Genomic DNA, 21,475 nt, shown 5'->3' with positions numbered 1-21,475 from the left:
GTATATATAGATACTTGGGTGGTATGTAATGCCCTTTGAGACAGCATGTTAGAGGAAGGAACAGGAAGCAGAAGGAAAAGGGAGACAACAGTAGAGAAAAACACAGAAATAGTTAAGAACAACTTTACAATATCTTAGATCCTGGAGAAATAACAGCATGGGTGTAGAGATACAAAGCATTATTTCTTTATTTTCCATAATAGAATCAAAGAAATATATAGCAGCATAACAAACTTAAAAAGGGGTATGAACCCTGACCTCCCCGCCAAAAAAAAGTTTGAAAAAATAAAGTTACTAGCCCCAACTTACTGAGGCAACTTGAACTTAAATATGGGGATTCACAGTGGCTAGGTAAAGCCAAAGCACATTCTCTAACTGCTCAAGTCTAAGAGATATTATTCACAGAGACGATACCAACTAGCAATTAGTGCTCTCACTTACCATTAAGTCATGTGCAGTAGCTATTGTCCACATTAAACATTGAAGATAAAGGTGCTTCTCTGTGTTTTGTATGTTCTATATATACCTTTAGGGCTCCTAATATGTGGCCATGGTAGATCTTGAAGAATACACTTCTCTCTCCCCACCTACCCACAGTATGTAGGTGCCTAGTGTCACCTTGGAATCTGAATTTCAAATAGGCAATATCATACAATCCGATCAGCTGCTGGGGGATTCCAGCCCACATTTCAGCACTTCTGGAGTCACTAACAGCTTGCACTCCCTCAGACAAATCCAGCCTGTGAGTGAATAGCCATACAAAACACCTAAAAAAAATGACTTCCGTTTGTTTCTATCAATACAAAGGAAGGCTTAGGGTCTGGCTAAGATTCTAACACACATTAAACTTTTCATGAGATTTGCCATCTCACTTACCACAGAGGCTCCACCTAAGCCCAAAGCCTAATGTGAAGTATATGTCTGTCTATCTGACACTCTAAGGGGTAATTAAGATGTAAATCTCATCACAACCATAAGCATCACCCTAAGAAAGTCCCTTCCCTATTTCAGCCCTACTTTCATAGTATTGACTACAGTGTCTGTTGTACTTTGGGGCAGTGTTAAGAATGTAAAGTGAAGGAGGCAACTGTGGAAGCAGACAGATATTTCAGTGGTTTCATTTGTTGGAGGCAGCTGGCTTCTTCACACTTAGACCCAAGTGGTCTCAGTTATTTTTACTGATTGGAAGGTGAAGAAAACATGCCAATACATTAAAGAGATGCAATGATGAAAGTGAGGATCAGTCTGACTGTTGGCAGGGAAAATAGGACTGACCTTCCGATTGTACACTTGCTGTAACTGTCTGGCAAGGTAGATGGAAGCATCCAAACACCAAGTGTGGGGAGGACTTCAGCAGCATGTTAATACCACTCCCATCTTTCCACACACTCAAGAGAAACAGGGTTAGCCTAGAAGCTGCTTTGTTTATGCAGGATGGTGGTAGTCTGCCAGGCTTGTTCCCTGTATTTTTAATATCAGGCAGATGTGCTGATTTCTTGGGGTTTAAAAAAATCACTTCTAAGCCACTCAAAGCCTTTTCTTCCCATATTAAGAAGCAGTTTGATCATGCTTCCCTTATGGAGATCCCCAAGGCAACATCCTCAAAAAAAGGGCTTAGCATCCTTCCATCTTAGGATCTTGCATGAAAAGAGCTTGTCCTTTCTCCAAGAAAATAGGAATGTTTAGCTAGGGCAAAAACCACATTAGCACAAAATCGCATGTCTCATAAGCATAAAATACGAGGTTTGTGTAAAATAGACTTGGTTCAACTGACCTAATACAGCTGTTGCCTAGGTAACATACAGCAGCCGAGTCTAGCTATACTGCAGTATGACATACACAGTAGGACCAACTGCACAGCAGAAATGCACTGAAGTGTCTACATACTTGTCCTAGAACTCTGTAGTTAGGAGCATATCAATTTTTCCCCATCTTCCTTTAAAACACACACACACACAAATCACATTCAACTGCTTTAAGAGAAAGCTAGTAGTTTTTGGAAAGGTATTTTTATTTCTTCTAAATGTTACTATTCATTGCATTGGGAGAGTGGTAACAGTAGTTAGGAAGCACTGCAGTTACTATTATAGTCCTTTTCAAATACACGCAGCAGAAAACGCCACAGCCAGATTCAAAGGCTTTTGAATACCAGCCACTGCCTTAGATCATTAGCTGTATGTCTGGGTGATCTAATATACATCTGCTGCAAAAAGGAAACAGAAGAGAGTTCATTGATAACACCCCGCACAAATCAGGATTGCACATCAGCTTCTAGCCAGCATAGGGGAAGGCTGGCTACTGACAACCCTTGTTAAAATTTGATCTTGAATCCACCCATCTCTCTCAAATGGGGCATCAACGTGAGTGCACTCATGCTACTTCAGTTGGTTTACAGATATTGTACCCATCCAAGCTCTACTAAAGCAAACACCTAAATGGTAGCCTCTATGTACCATCTTTCAGATTATTCTATCATGCTTTTCTTATAAAAGGGAGACAGCAATACCTCATGTCAATTTAAACACCATTATCTGCTGTAGTATGGCAATGAAAGGTAGATTTGCACAAGAACCCTTCTATTTGTGAGTGTAAATAGCACTAATGGTTCTTTCTTCAAGCTCTTATCATGGCATGATACTGCAGGATCAAATCAACAAGCGATCGTCGCTGGACTCGCTGCCAGTTTACAATAGCTACTTTTCTCCCTTACCCCACACGGGTGCAGTTCTGTTTCAGCTTTAGATACCTCTATATGCTAGCAGATTCTTTCATCTTAAAGAATGCAAGGAAGGAACAATCCAAAGTCGTTTGGTTTAGAGAAAGATTTTGTTTAATCATAAATCTTGGAACCCTCTGGTAAAGGAGGTGGATTCAGACTGCAGAAGACACAGAGCCACAATCAGGCTCAGAAGCTGTCACATAGCAAACAGGATGAGGAATGCCACCATCAAACAGAAGAGCCCCATAGCCTCAGACAGGGCAAAACCCAGGATGGCATAAGAGAAAAGTTGCTGCTTGAGAGATGGATTCCTGTAAGAGGCAAGAAGAAATTGGTAAGTATGTGTGGGTATGCAGGAAGTGACAAATACTGCATAAAAACAACATAGCTATTCCACAAAAAGCTGAGGACGGCCACACACAAGGAAGAGATTCAACTGCACTTAAGCCTTAGGAAGAAAAGACCATAAACAGTGGGGACTGAGTGGGAATATAGCAAGGTCCAGCATAGCACACACAAGAATGAAGCTGAGAGAAGAAACAGAGAAAAGGGTACGACATTTCTTTAGATTTTTAGTGGATTGACCAGAAACAAGTTTAGACCTTAAAAAGGCTTGTCCCTAATCAAATCATTACTGTACTGGGCAGCAATCCCCAAGCATTATTATTTAGCAGCAGGTCAAATTCTGCAGAGCTATCAAAAGTACTTAGAAATAGTGAAGAAGTGACATTTCTCTTTACTTCTCCTCCAAAACTACCATGTATGTGCAGTCCATCCCACCTTACTCTCCATCCTACATGTGGTGTCATTTTACAGATGGACAAAGTGATTCCTTAGCACTTATCAATGAGTTGAGCAATTGCAAATGAATGAGTAGTACTATGCAGTCTGAGATGCTCTTTAAGTGGCCCCTTTCTCCTCTCCTCTCTTAAGTGTCCCAGAAAGCCTCCTAGACCAAGCATAAGGGAAACAGAGGTGGGGGCAAGAGTCTACTATAGACCACTTAAAAACAAAAAACAAAACAAAACCAACCAACAACTAAAATAGAAGAAATATTTTACTTACCTGGCATAGCCAATGATCAAGCTGCCAAACACTGTTCCAATACCTGCTCCTGAACCAGCCACTCCGACTGTGGCAGCACCAGCACCAATGAATTTAGCAGCAGTATCAATATCCCTGAAAGTGGTGCTGGTTTGGAACTCTCGGTGGGCCAGCTGTAGATGGGAAGCACCAGAGGCCTAGAGGAAGCAGGAGAAACCCCAAGCATAATGCAGTTGTAGTTTAATGCATTTAACAAAGGTCTGCTTCCACGCTAGCCCCTATTGTAGGCACAGCAAAGGCACCAAAATATGTCGAGCTGAAAGAGCATGCTGGATATTTTAGAGAGGTCAACATACAGACTTAGTTTGTCTGTACAAATTCAAGCCAGTAACTTGCATTAGGTATCAAAGACTCCAAGACAGCATTTCCACTGCCCAAACACATATGCACCAAACTAGTGATGCAGACTAAAGCTAGCCCAGACAAGGAAACATTTCATTGCAAAGTTTTTTAAGGACAGACCCTGCTACAGCAAGTAAGAACCATCTTGCCTTACCTGTACCGTCTGAATCTCAGGCCTGCTGAATACAGACACAGAAACTGGCCTGGCCAGAGCCCTGGAACAGCAGCGGAGCTGAAGTAGAAGACAGACATTCAACCCATGATGAGAAACCCTCATGATCCTCAGAGAGGAAGGCAGTTCACAACGTACGCAAGAGCAGGCATTTGTTTATCAGATGTCCTTGAACAGGTTGCAAGTGAAACAAGAGAGCTGAAGTCTCTCACCAACTTCACTAATGCATCCACTTTTCAGTTTCAAGGACTTAACCCAACCGATTAACACCCTCCTTTAATCTACGGCGAGACACTATTTCAGGACGACATGCCACCACCACTTACTTCAAAAGGGGCTTGTACCCAGGAACAAAACCTCTGGAGAAAGAAGATAGTGTTACCTGCTCTCATTCATTGCACATTGGCACCTTGTCTCACCCACCCCAGTTCTGCTTGACAGCAGAGTCATAGAAAATGACGGCTGGAAGGGACCTCCAGAGGTCATCTAGTCCAACCGCCTGCTCAAAGCAGGACCAACCCCAGCTAGATCATCCCAGCCAAATCTTTGTCTAGCTGGGTCTTAAGAACCTCCAAGGACAGAGTCCACCACCTCTTTAGGTAACCCCAACAGGAGCAAAAATACCCTCCCACCCCTTGCCCAAACACCAAAGGTGACCTTGCTCCACCAGCCCCAGGCCTGCAGCACAGCTCTCCACCAAAGCCCGCCTTCCCATGAAAAGCATGGTATCGAGGACAACACCACCCGCCCCTGCCACCGCAGCTGGGCACTGCTTACCAGAGCCGGAGAGGTGAGGAGAGCCACGGGGGTCTGCATCTTCGCGGACCTGGGGAGAACAAGGCAAAGCAAACCTAAGCAAAGGCGGGGAGGCGCGGTGCCGGGATCCACGGCTCTGAGCTGCGGGAGGGAAGCACCCAGGCCTCCCCTCTTCCCCAGCACCGCAGCCCAAGGACACGCAGCTCCAGCCCCGGCATGGGGCGGGGCGGAGCGATGACACGCGGGACCGACGGCCGCTCACCGGCAGGCAGCGCCTGAGCTGGAGCTGGAGCTGGAGCTGGAGCACCCGCAACAGGCAGACAAGGGCCCACCCACCGCCGCTCACCTTGCCATGTACCTTCGCGTCCTCCACTCTCATTGGCTAGCGCGACTCACGCCGCGCCGCCGCATTGACTCCTGGGAGCCGGCCGGCTCTCTCCCATTGGCTCCCACGGAGCAGTCCCCGCCTTCCACATCCGGGACCTTAATCTTGAATGAGAGAGGGGAGGGAGGAGGAAGAGGACGTAGGCACCTCCCCGCGTTCTGATTGGAGGGATGGTGGCCCTCCCTTGGTCTCTGATTGGCTGTCTGCCCGGCGGTCCTGAGCAGGAGTTTACAGCCGGTCCAAAAAGGGTTGGGTAGAGCGGCGGTTCCGCCTCACCTCTCGGGTGGGAGAGCTTGTTATGGAACGCAACATGGCTGCCGAGCGGCTCCTTGGCGGGGGGGTGTCACGTGGGGCGACTGGAGGGGCGGGGTTGACTGGCTCACCCGTTCAGGCACGTGGGAGCTCCCCCGGGTTGGGTCTATAGCGGGGATCCCGCTGGCGGCTGCTCTACGTGCAGGTCGGGGGCTCGGCTCCCTGCTGGATTCCAGGCCCTTGCGCTGCGGAGCCGAGCCCCGGTTTATCATCCTGATGGCTTGGTGCTTGCTTTGCCCCCCCGAGCAGTGTCCAGCTTCCCTTGTGGTTTGCTGAAGCTCCATGGATCGGATCCTTGGGAAGTGGGCCCTGGGAGTTTCTCAGTCCTTCACTGAAGGATGCCCAGGTGCCTTGGATCCTCAGCAAGCCTGGGGTGTTTAAGCCCCAGAGCGTTTTGGGGTTAAGCAGGTGTTGACACCACCAAACAACAGAGCAAAGGGGTTATAAAAGTGAACTGAAAAGCAATCAGGTTTCGTTTCCGGGGGTTGCAATGTCAGCATTCTGCAAAGTTCTCCTGTACTTTGGAATCCCAGCCCAGAGAAGCACTTGCAAATACTTCCCTCATATAATCACATGGAAAAAACCAGCCCCCCTACCCCCCCACACACTTTTTGTCCCCTCATCATGTAACTTTTTGTTTTGAAAAAATAGACTGGTTTAAATTTAATGTTTTTTTCTGTTTTATTAATACACCTGTTTAAACACCGGGGGGGGGGGGACAGCCAAATAAAATATTCTCTGTGCAGCAGCCTTGATAGGTTTATGGAGAGCCGAGGGGAAATCTTGAGGCAGCCCTGTATGTAAAGTCCCACAGAGGAGTGTACACTGCCATGGGGAATGTGCCCTTCCAGAGGATACACTTGGGATGCACTTAACACAATGTGCAGAAATATGGTAGTAGGACTCTGGCTAATGTTATGTGAAATGGAAACTGACTGGCTAGTAATGTATGAGCAACTAGCTGCTTCCACAATTGTTGTTCTGGCCCTCTTCCATATATGTGCCTCTGTTTTTTGGATGGGAAATGCACCATCACAGTTCTTAGAACTAAAGCCTGAGACAATTTCTAAACCATATCTGCATATTCCTTAGAAACCCCCAAGGAAGACGAATCTCAAATTTCCCGATACTTCTAAGGTGAAAACAAAAGTCGGCAGAAGCTTTTTTAAAGACAGAATGGTCTAGATCCTGCAGACGCAAGTTAATGGAGACACTGTCAAAGGCCTTTCATGTCCTGCTATGAAGCCTTTTGACCTTGACCTTTTTTCTTCCTGCACTAGATTGCCAAAAGGAAATGGCTCAGTTACAGGAGAAAGATCTGGGAAGGTTCATTACTATCTTTGCTCAACCATCACAGCATGATAATGAAAGAAAGGAGAGGAGTCAAGATTCTGCGTATAGATATAAAACACCTCTGCCCCTGGAGCAGTTTCTCCCCACTCCGTACCATATTTCATATCAACTAAAATCAGGCATCTGTCTGTCAATCCAAAGACTCACCAGCAGATGGAGTCAGCTGCCTAAACTATAAGAGAGCCATCTCCACCCTTCCAATGGAATGAGGAGCCCTGTCATCGGTTCTCTCCCTTGTCCTGGCATCTGTTGATCCACAAAGTGTCCTTGTACTAATGATTGCACACATTTGCTAATGCAAGAATGCAGGCTTTATGAGCCCCTACACTTTGGATATCCATGCTCATTCCAACATGTGTATGAGAGAAAGGCCTCTGGGCCAATCCTACAGAAGATACCATTTTCCTTCTCATACTATGTCACTTGTCATCAAATCCTTTTGCTTTTCCCTCAGTTTTTTTGTTATATTCCCTACCTCCCCTTTCAGGGCTCTGAAATATAGTCATCAGCAAGTCCGGTCTTTGTTTTCTTGGGCAAGTTGAACCAGTTTGCTCCTGGCTTCAATCAATAAATACAACAGGGTATCAATCAGCCTTCTCCATGGCTTGTTGCTTCACATTCCAGTATATCCTCCCCACTTTGTCTTACCTTCATCCAACAGTGTTCTGCCTTTACATTCCATTCCCAGTGCTTTGAACAGATTCAATATTGCCAATCCTAAGCTTCAATACAGGCAGTCCTTGACTTAAGACATTTTAAGTTGCAACGAACGGCACTTACGGTGTTTATAAATTGGCACCCTGTTTCAACTTTCTGATGTCAGTTTTGACTTTATGACATTTGATCTGATGCGATGCCATGCCAGTGAACAAGTTTGCTGTGTCTCCCATCTTCTTGGAGAACATCTGTCCAAACTTCCTTGGACACTTTCTTTGAGGAAGCAGACAAGACTCCAGAAAAACCTATAGCCAAGACTCCTGAGAAGACTCCAGTCAAGAACCCTTCAAAAAGTCCAGCAAAGTCACCTCAGAGAAGTCCTTCCAAATCAATATGATTGCTATTTACAATATAAATACATTAATGTAGCTATATTACTCATCCATTGGCAATGTGTAGGGGGTGCATGCAGCTGCACATGCACTTCCTGAGATTGTCCATGAACTCCCTGAGACTGGCCATCATCGCTGCCAACAGCATGTGTGGGTGGTCACTGTTCACCACTCCCCCGCCCCCTACTGCCAACGCGGCTAGCGGTGTCTGTGGGTGGTTGCCACACCGCTCCTCCCCACTGCCGCTGACACCTCCGCAGCTGCCTGCAGGCGGTCCTCACTCACTGCCGCTGACACCACTGCCAGTTGGCAGTCACCATGCCCCCCCAGCCTCAGGAGGCTTAAGGTGTTCATGTAAAACTCATCTATAATTGATTGAGTACAAAATTCTGGGTTGTTTTTGGTGAAAATGGGGTATTGGGCCTTGGTTCAGGAATTAATCCCCCATTTATAATATTGTTCCTATGGGAAAATTGGTTCTGAGTTACAATGTTTTGATTTAAGATGTGGTTTTCAGGAACCAATTGTGTCCTAAGTCCAAGGACTGCCTGTATTGCCAGTCCCAAGCATTAACTCCTACACACACACACACACACACACACACACGACACATGACAGTCAGAACTTTAAAACTATAACATTATAAAATGATCTATTTGCATTTTGTTTTCTCTTTCTTTTTAAGGCTTTAAGGTTCACCTCCCCAAGCTTCCTCCACAGTTAAAGCTAGAATCTTTTGTTTAAAAAGAAAAAAGCAAGTGGAGAGTCTCCTGTCACCATGTGACCCCAAGAACCAGACAGCATGAAAGAAGTTTCTCCATACCCCAATCACTTTGCCAGGGCTGTATGTCTCCTCTCACCTCCTTGAAGATGGGGGTGGACTATCTCCCCTTCAGTGCACAAGATGTGAGAAAAAGAGGGAGGGATGTGGATCTCCCTTCAGTTTCAGAGGTATGATGTCATGGATGAGTAGAGGTATGTTGGCCTGGATCAGTATCCGGGGTGTGACGTCGCTGGTCAGTATCAGAGGTATGATCTCACAGGTCAGTATGGGGTATGATGCCATGGATCCTTTTGGTCCCTGCAGCCTCTTCCAATGTGCCCGAGCTTTTTGCATGTCTTCCTGCAGATCACCAGCATCTCCTTTCTTCCAGGGACTTGTAAGCATCCCTCAGCCTCCCTGGGTGGTGCAGACACTGTTCCCACACGGGCTCTCGGTGTGTGCTGACCACTCTCCTCCGGCGCCAGCAGGCAGCGCCTTCAGGCCCCCCCCCCGGGAACTACAACTCCCAGCATCCCCCGCGGGGGCGGTGCCCTCAGAAATATTCCGGGTGGGGCGGAGGGGGCGGGGCGAAGGGTTCCGCCCTTCCCGGGCTCCTCCTCCTCAGTCGCAGTCCGAGAGGCTTCGAGTTGTCTCCTTTGGTGAGTGAGTTACCAGAGGAGGAGTTTGGCTTCGCTGCCGCGACGGGTGGTGTCTGGCCTCCTTTAGGAGGCGGTGGTGTGTGTGTGTTGCGGGGGAGCGGTTTTGGGGGAGCACCGGGGAGCTGTCGCTGCTTCTGCTCTCTGGGTCCTGAACACTTTCACTTTCACTTCCTTAATGGTGGGGGGCACATGGTGGTGGAAGAGAATGTCCCACTCGGGGACTCGGAGTCCATGGCTTGGGGGGGGTAACCCCCCTTCCCCCACACACTTAACGGGATGGAGGGAAAGAAAGTGGGGATGGGGACAGCAGGGCAACACCCCTGAGGCCTGCTACTCAGGGTGTTGCTTCCAGGAGGACCCTGCTTTGCAAATCTGCCCCCTGCAGAGTGTTGCTATCAGGTGTTGCCCCAGCCTGATGCCAGGATTTGCCCCTGCATCCCTTCAGTTGTCTCACCTTTCCCTCACCCTCCTTTGCCAGCCCCTCTGCTTCCTCCTGCCCTCCCATGACCCATCCTCCAACCCCCCTGCCTCCAACCCTGCTGAAAGAGCTGGGTCTTGCACCAGGATCTCCCTCCCTGGTGGTTCTGGAGCTGTTCCCCTTTTGCCTCCAGGCATACATGCCCTCCCTCCCTCCAGTCCCAAGATTGACCCCTGACTTGGTACCGGTCAGGATGGGGCAGTTATTTGCTGCGTGGGCTGGCGGTGTGTTGGGGCAGGGGGGAGGGGGTGAGCATTAAGCTGTGGCACAGAAGTATAGGAGTGGATATGGGGCTTTTGGCCTGCTCCCGAGCCCACCCACAAATTGTGCCCCCCCCAAGACTCAGGAGGCACCAGTCACCCCTGCCTCCAGGGATCTCACGCAGATGCCTTTTGATCTTCTGTTGCCTCTGCTGCACCACGTCCTGGCCCCACAGCATGCTGCTAGGAGGGCAGCGAGGCAAGGTGTCACTAAGCATAGTGCCAATGCAACTTCCTGCTGGTTGAGCTGGGTGAATTCTGTCAAGTGACAATTCTGCAGTCCTTGCCTCCAGTTGGCATTGAGGGGTTTGTGTGGAGGGATGTATACGCATGGGCTGAATAAGCAACAGAGCTTAAAAGCAGTGTACAAAACAAAGGTCCATGTAGATAAGATAAAACAGCAGCTCTTTGCTTTGATTATTAATTCTAGAATATGGGAACTTCTGACAGCACTGACAGGCAACACACTTCAAACAGATGTAAGGAAATAAGATTTAATTTTTTAAATACACAATCAACTTGGGGAACTCATTGGCACAAGCTGCTACTGAGATCAAGAATTTAGCAGGATTCCAAAGATGACAGCTCACTTATATAAAAAGAACAACTATTGTTACAGTAGGTAGGAAAAATATGAGTGATATAATTTCCCTGCTTCATGGTATAAATCACATGCTAATGCCTGGGATTAGGAAGAAATTTCCCAGATGGCAGTTTAGTTCATAATTGTCCATAATGGAGTTTCTCAATATTCTGCATGAAGCATCTGATACTGGTGAATGTCAGAAACCAGATGGGCCATTGGTCTGCTGTTGTATGGCATTTCCTATGAGTGCTGGAAAGGAGGAAGTGTTAGTGGCTGAGCTGAACAAAATGGGTCTTGAGGGATTTGAAGGAGAATTAAGTTGCCTAGCACCCAGGATTAGGGAAATATGGGTTGATATGGAAAAGGCTTTAAGCTGCTTATGGGGAAAGGAGACCAGGTGCATGTTGTGTGGCAGACTGGAGTTCAATGGGCCCAATTCATCATTTCCCAACAGAGGGCATGCTGGGGCTGAGTCAAGCCAAGCCTAAGCATCCTAGGCTGTTGCAACATCTATAAGGGTTTTAACAGCATATGTGTGTTAGGGAAGGAGGGGAGTGCAGAGGAGTTAAATCTGCCCCACCCCCTTGCATCAGCATGTATTTGGCTGCATGAGCAGGGGAGTAATGAAGGGCATGTGGGGGGATAGTAGTGAAATAGTGCTGGGGTAGCGGTATGAGTAGCTTTGATGGTGACAAGGAAGACAGAATATGAAGCCAAAGGAGAATGTGCAGGATTCAAGTGGAAGAAAGGGAAAATGACACTGTGGGAGCAGCAAGTCATGAAATAAAATAAATAAATTGCCCCTCATTGTTAGCCAGAAGCCAGCCACTGCAGAATTGCTGCTACCCCTGCTGGCAAAGGAGTGTTTCTGGTTGAGCTTTTTGCTTCTCTCTGTCCCTTGAGCCATCCAGCAAACCTTCTTTGATGATAACATTTCTTTAGTAATAACCCTTAAAAATAAATAATGGATCATCTGTCAGAAGAGAGAGGAGAGAGAAAGGGACTGATGTATCCGAATGGTATTATAGGACAGAAATCACTGAATTGGGGACTCTAATGACAAAGGGAAAAATAGTGGGCTTGAAGGTCACAGCAATGGTACTTCCATTGCTCCTTTCATTCAAGGATCTCAGAAGGCTTTACAAAGCTTTTGGACATCAGAGGGAATGAGAGGGATGTGCTGGGCTCTGCATGTATAGATAGAATGATTTTTTTTTACTTCTCTTTCCTTCTGGTTCTGAACCCCCTGCTTATCACTCTGCTATATTTATTGATTAGTAACCACTGGCCTAACAGTTTCACTTTTTCAGCTATTCTCCGTACTAGGCAAAGGGACCTGTGAAAGGCAAATTTGGGGGCTTATATAAACTGTCCTTTACTTTTGTTTGAATACTGATATGACCCCTGGATAAGATTTTGTCTTGCAACAAGATATTGAGTCACAACAATATTAACTGACTCCTAAAGTTGCACAGAAGCCTATTGCAGGAAGAGAAATTGAATCCTGACCTCTAGACCCCAAACCAGTGCATCCCCCTCCTAAGCTTGAATTTGGTTTCTTGCTGTTTACTGGATTCCCAGTGATTCCTGAATGAGAACATTCCTGAAGGACCCAACTCTCCTCAAATAACTGTTTTGTTGACTAGAACCTACAAGGAGCAAGGTCAGTTATAGCCTTTCTATCTGTGACTTGGCAAGCAGAATCTAAGGCTTCATGCATAGTTAGCAGATGGGTAACAGGTGAGAACTATCTTAGTCTCTTCGATCCTTATATAATAGAACCAAAAATGGTCTCTTCCAAAATTAAAACAACTCCAAGTCCAGAAGCTAGACTGCAGATAAGGGGAAGCCCGTGATGGATTATTTATTTCTCCCTGGCTGGGTGCATCGTGTAATTATACCTCATTACCTTATGGCACAGTCTGTGTGGCACTGAGTTTCTCATTAATATTGTGTAAGGTGCAACTGCCACTGAGTCCTTCAGAGGCAGCAACCCCAGGTGGCTCATTTTCTCCCCTCTTTGCCAATTACTTATAAAGAGCTCAGATAATGACTTGCAGAATTTGGACATTATTAAAACAGCACCCGTTCCTTTCCCTGCCATTATCCTTTTCTCGATTCATTGTTGCTTTATTGACAAATACTGTTATATCTGTGACGCACAAGTGACAGCTTCGAAAGAGGGTAGGAGACTAGGAATGGGGCTTTTCCTGGTTACATCACTGACCCGAGATACTCTTTTCCCATCTGTAAACACAAGCACCACCTGAACAGGTACTTGAACCCTGGCCAGCAATATTAAGAACCTGAAGCTCAATCAACTGAAATATACAAGTTTACAGTTTCCCTCTCTGTAAAATGGGGCTAATACTGCTTATCACAGTGAAGGACTGTAAAGCTTAATTTGTTAATGTTTATAAGGCACTTTCAGATCCTTGGCTGGAAGACACAGGAAAAGGCAAGGTGTGGCTAATTCCAAAACATAAGCAGGGACATGTTTTCTGCATTTAAAGAGATTTCCCTATGCTACAGAATTGTGCTTCGGAATCTCAGCTTTCATTAAAAAAATAATTTCTACCCCTAATGGTTGTTAAAATAAGCTCTGCATTGTTAATCAGTATAAACCAATGCTTGCGTTTGCAAAGAGCCTGAACTGATGGCTTTGAGGGATATGAAATGTCCTGGTTTTCTTACCTAGGGCTTTATGGATTCTGGGATTGTATGAGCATTGAATTTGGCATCATTCCACATCCCCACAGAACTGGACATTTTTTCCACAGAACTCATTATTTCATTGCAGCCAGGCATTTTATTTTCTTTCTTTGAAGTTTTGCAACAGTTTGGGCTCAGGTCTAATGCTGATGCTGCTCTGTGACAATAACTGAGGTCCTACAGTTAGATTAAGCCAAAGTCACTTTCTGCCTTTCTCAGGTGGCTGCTAGGGGTCCATTGGCATTATCAAGAAGATGGCAAAGTGTTTCCCAAAGACCTGGCTAAAGCTTTCCATTTTCTAAGGTTCAATGCTGGCCTGAACTGTGGTGTGCAGAACAGTCGCTTTGTTTGTCCACGCAGTCCCTGCTATTCTGGCATCTGAGTTGTTGCTTTGTAATGTGATTTAGGGCACATTGAACATGGGCAGTTCAAAGCACAACCAAGATCCCATTCTGAAATAACACTGCCAAGCATAATGCTTATTCAGGGAGCGGGAATGCCAGCATCACCCAGTTAAACATGGAGACTGGGTAATAATGGAGATAAAGTAGCAGATATCTCTAATCACTTCTTTTGCTGTATGCAATGGAGTGTACGTGACTTGTTACAGAATTTGAGTTTAGCTCTTCCATCTTTATGGCACAACATATGCACATATTAGGGAGAAGTCCGTAGAAAACTCGCCAGCATAACCTACAGATTGTATATATGTATCTTTTGCTGAATAGATTTGCAGCCTGGAATCCTACTGAATTTATCCCTGTTCCTGGATACCCAAGTAAGGATCCATAATGTCCCCCTTTTTTCATTGCTGGCCAAAAGATTGTAAGTCTAATTGTGGCCCTCCCAACAGCTATCTACACCCATGGCATTTTCAGGCTAGGCTCATTGTCCCTGGAAACTACCTGGACTCTGTGGCTGGCACTGAATGCTACTGATGTCCTTATAAGATATTGCATAAAACCAGTACTCCACTTCCTGTTCACTTCCTTTAGACTCTTGTCCAGTCTGGAACTTTTGAGAACATGACTCACCCTTATTGCAGTTCAAATCAAATGGGAGGCTTCTGCTTCTGCTTCCTGGAACTGAACTGTCAACTAGAAACAGGATTTTCTCAGCAAGGACTCCTCCCCTTTGGCTTTCTGCCTGAGTCTGGCTGCTGTAGAGCACTGACAAGGCAGAAATTTTATTTCCTGTGTGTTTCTCTCTCTCTGTCTTCAGTGGTGCTTCTGTTCCTGTCAGTTTGGTTTCTGTTTTATTAACAGCTGCGTCAGTAGCTTTGTGCTGCTCATTCCACATATTGTTGTGTTTTAACTTATCAGAGGGTGTTGAAAAGTTTCCTGAATAAATAAGCACATGAATGTTCTGATACTATGTGTTGATGCTGCAACTAGGCAACCCAGTAAATGTAATGCTGAGAGCCCTTTGACAATTTCACTACAGTGGTGTCTGTTACAATAATCTCAGGATACTGACCCTTAAGAGAAAAATGCTTCAGCCCTCCTAGCAAGTCTTTCTTCTGCATGCACTCTTCCCTGGGATGTTTGCACAGCATGGTATTGATCTTTCTTTTGAGCTAGAAAGCTGAAGATAATCAGGAACGTTATGGATCTGGGTTGCTAAATCACTGTAGTGGAACTGATCAAAAAAACCCAGGAAGGCTGCTGAATTTGCTTCATAGTGTCATGACTGTGGTTTGTATCCGAGTAGGATGTCAGCATTCTTCGATGTCCTGGTAGTACAAGCTGTTGATTTAGTTGCAGGTCATATCTATATTAGAAGCGTTTCCCTGTTTTCCTATAGGAATACCAATTTGTTGCAGGGATGTCAAACATATAGCCCATGGGCCAGATCCAGCCCACAGTCCTGCTCTATCTGGCTTGCTGGGCTATTGGTAGGCCACCTGAAGTTTTGAGGGAGTATGGCCTGTCACAGAATTTGGGGTGCTTTGGCCCTGCTAGCCATGGCTATCAGCTGCAAGTTTAGACCCCTCCTGCCCCCAAGCCCTGCATCACTGCTGCCAAACCTTCTGCTACCACTGCCCCAGTGGCCACAGCAGCCACCTGCATTCCCATGGCTGGATCTGGCCTGTGACAAGCCACACAGTTTGAACCCAGGGTGGGGCCTGAAGTGAGTTTGACACCCCTGCTATATAGGAAAAGGGTCACTGTACCAGAAAAGTGAATCCAACCACCTACTCCAGTGAAACGCTCTAACCACACAAGCACAGTTTTGTCAGCTGGCCCTGGCAGTTTCAAATCAGCCGGCCCTGACAGTTTATACCCCAGGGTACTCAAGGAGCTGTCAGGCATCATAGCTCAGCCCCTGGCACAGGTCTTTGAGAACTCCTGGCACTCTGGTGAAGTGCCCGAAGATTGGAAGAAGGTCAATATGGTGCCTATCTTCAAGAAAGGGAGGGAAGTGGATCTGGCAAACTACAGGCCCATCAGCCTGACCTCTATCCTGGGGAAGGTCTTGGAAAAGATTATCAAAGAGGACATTCTTAACAGACTGGCTGACGGCAACATCCCGAGGGATAGTCAGCATGGGTTTGTTGCAGTTAGGTCTTGCTTAACCAATCTTATTTCCTTTTACAACCAGGTGACCTATCACCTGGACAAGGGAGAAGAGATTGATGTCATATATCTTGACTTTAAAAAAGCTTTGGATCCGGTATCCCATGATCACCTCTTGGCAAAACTGGCCAACTGTGGCCTTGGGTCCACCACGATCCATTGGCTGGGGAATTGGCTCTGTGGTAAGACCCAGAAGGTGGTGGTCAATGGGAGCCAATTGTCTTGGTGCACTGTGACCAGTGGGGTCCTTCAAGGCTCTGTCCTAGGGCCTATACTATTTAACATCGTCATCAATGATGTGGACATTGGTGTCAGAAGCGGACTGGACAAGTTCACCAACGACACCAAACTCTGGCGTAAAGCAGCCACATGTGAGGACAGGAGGGTGATCCAGGCAGACTTTGACAGGCTCAGGAAATGGGCAGATGAGAACCTGATTGTGTTTAACACCGAAAAATGCAACCTGTAAGCATGCTTAACACCTATATTCCTGTGGTGGAAAAACCTGCAGCATGCTTATAGGCTCGGCAGTGCTAAGCTGGCTAGCACTACGGATGAAAGGAACTTGGGGGTCATGATTGACCACAAGATAAACATGAGCTTTCAATGTGATGCTGCGGCTAGTAAAGTGAGCAAAATGCTGGCTTGCATCCATAGTTGCTTCTCAAGCAAATCCCGGAACGTCATTTTCCCATTGTACTCGGCCTTGGTGAGGCCACAGCTGGAGTACTGCATCCAGTTTTGGGCTCCACAATTCAAAAAGGATGTGGAAAAGCTTGAGTGAGTGCAGGGGAGAGCCATGTGCATGATCAGGTCAGAAAAACAGACCTTACAATGACAGGCTGAGAGCCATGGGACTCTTCAGCCTGGAAAAGTGCAGGCTTAGGGGTGACCTGGTGGCCACCTATAAGTTTATCAGGGGTGCTCACCAGGACCTGGGGGAATGTCTGATCACCAGAGCACCCCATGGGATGACAAGGTCAAACGGTCACAGGCTCCTCCATGACTATTTCAGGCTGGACATAAGGAAGAACTTTTTTACTCTCTAAGCCCTCGAGGTTTGGAATAGACTGTCACCAGAGGTGGTGCAAGCACCCACTTTGAACACCTTCAAGAGACAATTGGATGTTTATCTTGTTGGTATCCTATGATCCCTGCTGACTTCCTGCCCCTGGGGCAGGGGGCTAGACTCGATGATCTTCCGAGGTCCCTTCCAGCCCTAATGTCTATGAAATCTGTGAACTGAGTCTACATGCAGATGGCATGAAACTGGGAAGGACTGCCAACATGCCAAAGGACAGGAGAATTCAGAAGGATCTTAACAGACTGGAAAGGGACAACAGCTGGGCTAGAGACAACAGGATGAAGTTCAGTGCTGATAAATGCAAGGTGCTACACCTAGGGAAGAATAATTAAAAGCACAAATAAGAAATGGGTGATAACTTGTTGGATGGTAGTACTGCAGAGAAGGATCTTGTGGTTTTGGTGAATGATGGACTTAACATGAGACAGCAGTGTGATAAAGCTGCCAAAAAGGCAAATGCAGTTTTGGACTGTGTCAATGGGACTATTAGGTGTAAGACATGAGAGAAAACAGTGCCACTCCATTTGGTGCTTGTTAGGCCTCATCTAGAGCAGCGCTGTCCAACTAGTAGCTTATGGGCTGCATACAACCTGTGAAGAATTAAGATAAAGCCTGCAGGCTCCCATCCGACCACTGCAGTCAGAGGCTTAAGGCTCCTCCTCTCTCCCCTGGCTTCTGCTTCCTGCTTCTGTGTCCCTGGGAACAGAGCAACATGGTGAGAGGGAGCTCTGGGACAAGCGCTGTGGGACTGAGCTGGGGAGGACTTGGGGACCATATCAACAGGGTGAGGGAGGGGAGTAGGGGGGGTCCCAGTTGGCTGTGCTGCCCTAATGTGAGTGTGGGGTGGGAGGGTCAAGCTGTATGTGTGACCAGGAAAGGAGCCGTGCTGCGCACACATCAGGAGGAGCCAGCTGCCCATGCTGCGTGTGGGATAAGAGAGGGAGCCGGCTGCCTGTGCAGCAGGGGGGCGACCCTGAGAGGCCTTCCTTTGTGGTGTGTGGCCCATACCTTGTGCACCCAGGAGTCTACAGTCTGTGCAGTATGCAGGCCTTTGGCACCCAGAAGTTGGACAGCCCTGACCTATTGTGTGCAGTTCTGGGCTCCACGTCTTAAAAATGGATGTGGAAAAGTTAGAGAGGGCCCAAAGGCTGACCCATACAAGAAGAAGCTGAGAGAACCAAGCATTTTTAGCTTGCAGAAAAGGCAAGTAAGTGGGGAGGGCTCCCGTGAAGAAGAGGGAAAACACCTTTTCTCCCTCTCTGCAAATTAAGAAACATAGCAATATCTTAAAGTTACAATGTCTTGTAAATTTAGATTGGATATCAGGAAAAATCTTGTTGCTGTTAGAACAATGAGGAAGTGGAATAGGCTGCCTGGGGAAATTGTGGACCCTCCATCATTGGAAGTTTTCAAAAAGAGGTTGGATAAGCATGGGTCAGGGTTGATTTAGGAGTAATAATGCCAAGAGCAGGCTGTGAAGAGCAACAGTTGGAAGCCCAGGAGATCCTCACACACACATTGCCCAGAGATCATGAGAAGAGCTCTGCAGCCCAAAACAGGTTGAAATTGGAGAGGACCATGCTCAGCAGCAGGAAGTGGAGCTGTGCAACTGGCTTGGATATGAAAAAAGATTAAAGTAGTTGGGTTAAGTTTTTAGGGGGGATAAGATGATAGAAAGGGGTGTTCCTGCTCTCCAGTTAGGATATGTGATTCATGAAGTTGTGCTTGTGGCCCCCAGGTTGCAGTGCTGGGTGGACAGGCTTTGGTTATCCCATGATTCTGGGCTTTACTGGTTGCCACATGGGGCCAGGAAGGACTTTTTTCCGCTCCTACTGCTATGAGCCTTAGGGTTTTTTTTACCATCCTTAGAAGCATTAATTATTAACTGCAGCCAAGGCAGAAGATTTTGGCTGGGTTGTGTCAATGTGCCTGGTGGGATTAAAACATTCAGAGGTTCCTGGCTAGAAGGGTCTTACTTCTCCACTCAAGACCAGACCAGTCGCTGCATTTGGGATCAGGACAGAATTTTACCCCACGGTCACATCTGGCATGGTCTATGGGGGGAGGGGGGAGGGGAGTTGCCTTCTTCTGTAGTGGGGACCATTGTCCTCTTCCCTGGATCTCTTGAGTGTATTTAGTAACTACCTCCTGTCATTGCAATGGAAGAATGTTGACAATGTCCTTAACCTCTCATCCTGTTTCATAGTTTCATAGTAGCTAGAGTCGGAAGGGACCTAGGTAGATCATCTAGTCCGACCCCCTGCCTTGGCAGGAAAGAGCACCGGGGTCAGATGACCCTGGCAAGGTGCTCATCTAACTTCCTTTTAAAAATCCCCAGGCTAGGAGTCTGCACCACTTCCCCTGGAAGCCGGTTCCAGGCCCTAGCCGCCCTGACTGTGAAGTAGCGCCTCCTAATAGCTAATCTAAACCTTCCCTCCGTTATTCCTGGTCACTCCTGGCGGCGCACGGGGGAACAGGGACTCCCCCAATACCTGCTGATCCCCCCTGACCAGTTTGTAGCAGGCCACAAGGTCCCCCCTTAACCTTCTCTTGTGGAGGCTAAACAGGTTCAGGTCCCGTAGCCTCTCCTCATAAGGCCTGCCCTGCTGACCCCTGATCATACGAGTGGTCCTCCTCTGGACTCTTTCCATATCGTCCACGTCCCTCTTGAAGTGTGGCGCCCAGAACTGGACGCAGTACTCCAGCTGCAGCCTGACCAGTGCCGCATAGAGGGGGAGGATCACCTCCCTGGACCTGCTCGAGATGCATCTGTGGATGCATGACAGGGTACGGTTGGCCTTCTTGACTGCCTCCCCACACTGCTGGCCCATGTTCATCGTGGAGTCAATGACGACTCCAAGATCCTTTTCCGTCTCCGTGCTGGCAAGAGGGGAGTTCCCCAACCTGTAAGTGTGGTGCCGGTTCTTCCTCCCCATGTGCAACACCTTGCACTTATCAGTGTTAAACCCCATCCTATTCTCATCCGCCCACCGTTGCAACCTGTCAAGGTCAGCTTGTAGCCTATTGCACCCTTCTAGTGCACCCACATCCCCCCACATCTTAGTGTCATCAGCAAACTTGAACAGGGTGCTTTCTACCCCCTCATCCAAGTCACTGATGAAGATGTTGAACAGTGCGGGCCCGAGGACCGAGCCCTGCGGAACCCCACTGCCCGCATCCTTCCAGGTCGAGAAGAACCCATCCACTACCACCCTCTGGGTGCGGCCCTCCAACCAGTTAGCGACCCATTTGACTGTGTGGGCATTGACACCACAGTCTCCCAGCTTTTTGATGAGGACAGGGTGAGAGACAGTGTCGAAAGCCTTCTGGAAGTCCAGAAAGACTACATCCACAACAACCCCTGCATCTAATGATTTGGTGACCTGATCGTAAAAGGCCACCAGGTTGGTCTGACAAGACCTGCCACTGATGAACCCATGTTGGTTGCCCCTGAGCATGCATTCCCCCGCAAGGCCCTCCTGGATGTGTGCCAGGATAATTTTTTCAAAGAGCTTACCCGGGATTGAGGTAAGACTAACTGGCCTGTAATTTCCCGGGTCCTCTTTTTTTCCCTTTTTGAAGATAGGGACCACATTGGCCCTCTTCCAGTCCTCCGGCACCTCACCAGAGCACCACGAGTGCTCATAGAGCCGCGCCAGGGGTCCCGCAATGACCTCGGCCAGTTCCTGTAGAACCCTAGGGTGAAGATCGTCCGGACCAGCGGACTTGAACACGTCCAGCCTCTCCAGAAGTACCCTAACCCCTCGCTAACCCCTGGCCCAGGCGTGTCTCTCCCGGGGCCCGAGGGGGGCCCAGCAGGGAGGAGGCTGAACTGGTCCCTACTTAGGAAGACAGAGGCAAAGAAATCATTAAATATGTTAGCTTTGTCATCTGGCGTGACGACTAAGTTGCCCATCGTGTCCTGCAGGGGCCCCACATTACCCGGGACCCTCTTTTTACCCCCTATGTATTTGAAGAAGGACTTCTTATTGTCCTTAATCCGGGAAGCTAGTCCTAGCTCCATCTCTGCCTTGGCCTTCCTGACTGCCCCCCTACATCCTCGGGCAACTGTAACATAGTCCTTCTTGGTGATGACCCCATCCCTCCATTGGGTGTATGCCTCCCTTTTAGCAAGGAGACATTCCCGGATGCTCCTAGTGAGCCA

General features: G+C 47.5%; 2 protein-coding genes across 6 annotated transcripts in view; one reads left to right on the top strand and one right to left on the bottom strand.

Moving 5' to 3' along the window:
- Positions 1-2,807: 2,807 nt before the first annotated feature.
- ATP5MC1 (ATP synthase membrane subunit c locus 1) lies at positions 2,808-5,530 on the bottom strand. 4 transcript variants are annotated; one of them, XM_090044675.1, is made up of 6 exons: positions 5,356-5,498; positions 5,115-5,163; positions 4,664-4,696; positions 4,320-4,397; positions 3,785-3,960; positions 2,808-3,030 (listed from the first exon to the last, which is right to left on the bottom strand). In XM_090044675.1, exons 2-6 carry the CDS (start codon positions 5,151-5,153, stop codon positions 2,916-2,918), a joined length of 441 nt encoding a protein of 146 aa, XP_089900801.1. In that variant the 5' UTR covers positions 5,154-5,163; positions 5,356-5,498; the 3' UTR covers positions 2,808-2,915. The 4 variants fall into 4 exon arrangements, with proteins under 4 accessions (XP_089900801.1, XP_089900800.1, XP_089900802.1 ...); XM_090044674.1 differs by having other exon boundaries at positions 5,440-5,462; XM_090044676.1 differs by lacking the exon at positions 4,664-4,696 and having other exon boundaries at positions 5,440-5,530.
- Positions 5,531-9,557: 4,027 nt separating this feature from the next.
- The window catches only part of CALCOCO2 (calcium binding and coiled-coil domain 2), a 31,557-nt gene continuing 19,639 nt past the window's right edge, over positions 9,558-21,475 (top strand). For both annotated transcript variants that reach the window (XM_090044672.1, XM_090044671.1), the window contains exon 1: positions 9,558-9,614. The gene's annotated coding sequence lies outside the window, so the exon portion shown is untranslated. The remainder of the gene's footprint in view (positions 9,615-21,475) is intronic.

This window comes from Crocodylus siamensis, chromosome 4, assembly GCF_052110815.1.
Source record: "Crocodylus siamensis isolate JL-2025a chromosome 4, ASM5211081v1, whole genome shotgun sequence".
NCBI lineage: Eukaryota > Metazoa > Chordata > Crocodylia > Crocodylidae > Crocodylus > Crocodylus siamensis.
Note: the sequence above shows the minus strand (reverse complement) of the source record. Positions and strands in the feature narration are given on the sequence as shown.

What these genes read in the sequence shown, in the direction of transcription:
- ATP5MC1 (XM_090044674.1), bottom strand. An exon ending in CTGAGATTCAGACGGTACAG is followed by an intron (nt 3,961 to 4,319) that starts GTAAGGCAAGAT and finishes TGCTTCCTCTAG; the next exon opens with GCCTCTGGTGCTTCCCATCT. An exon ending in TTGATCATTGGCTATGCCAG is followed by an intron (nt 3,031 to 3,784) that starts GTAAGTAAAATA and finishes TGCCTCTTACAG; the next exon opens with GAATCCATCTCTCAAGCAGC.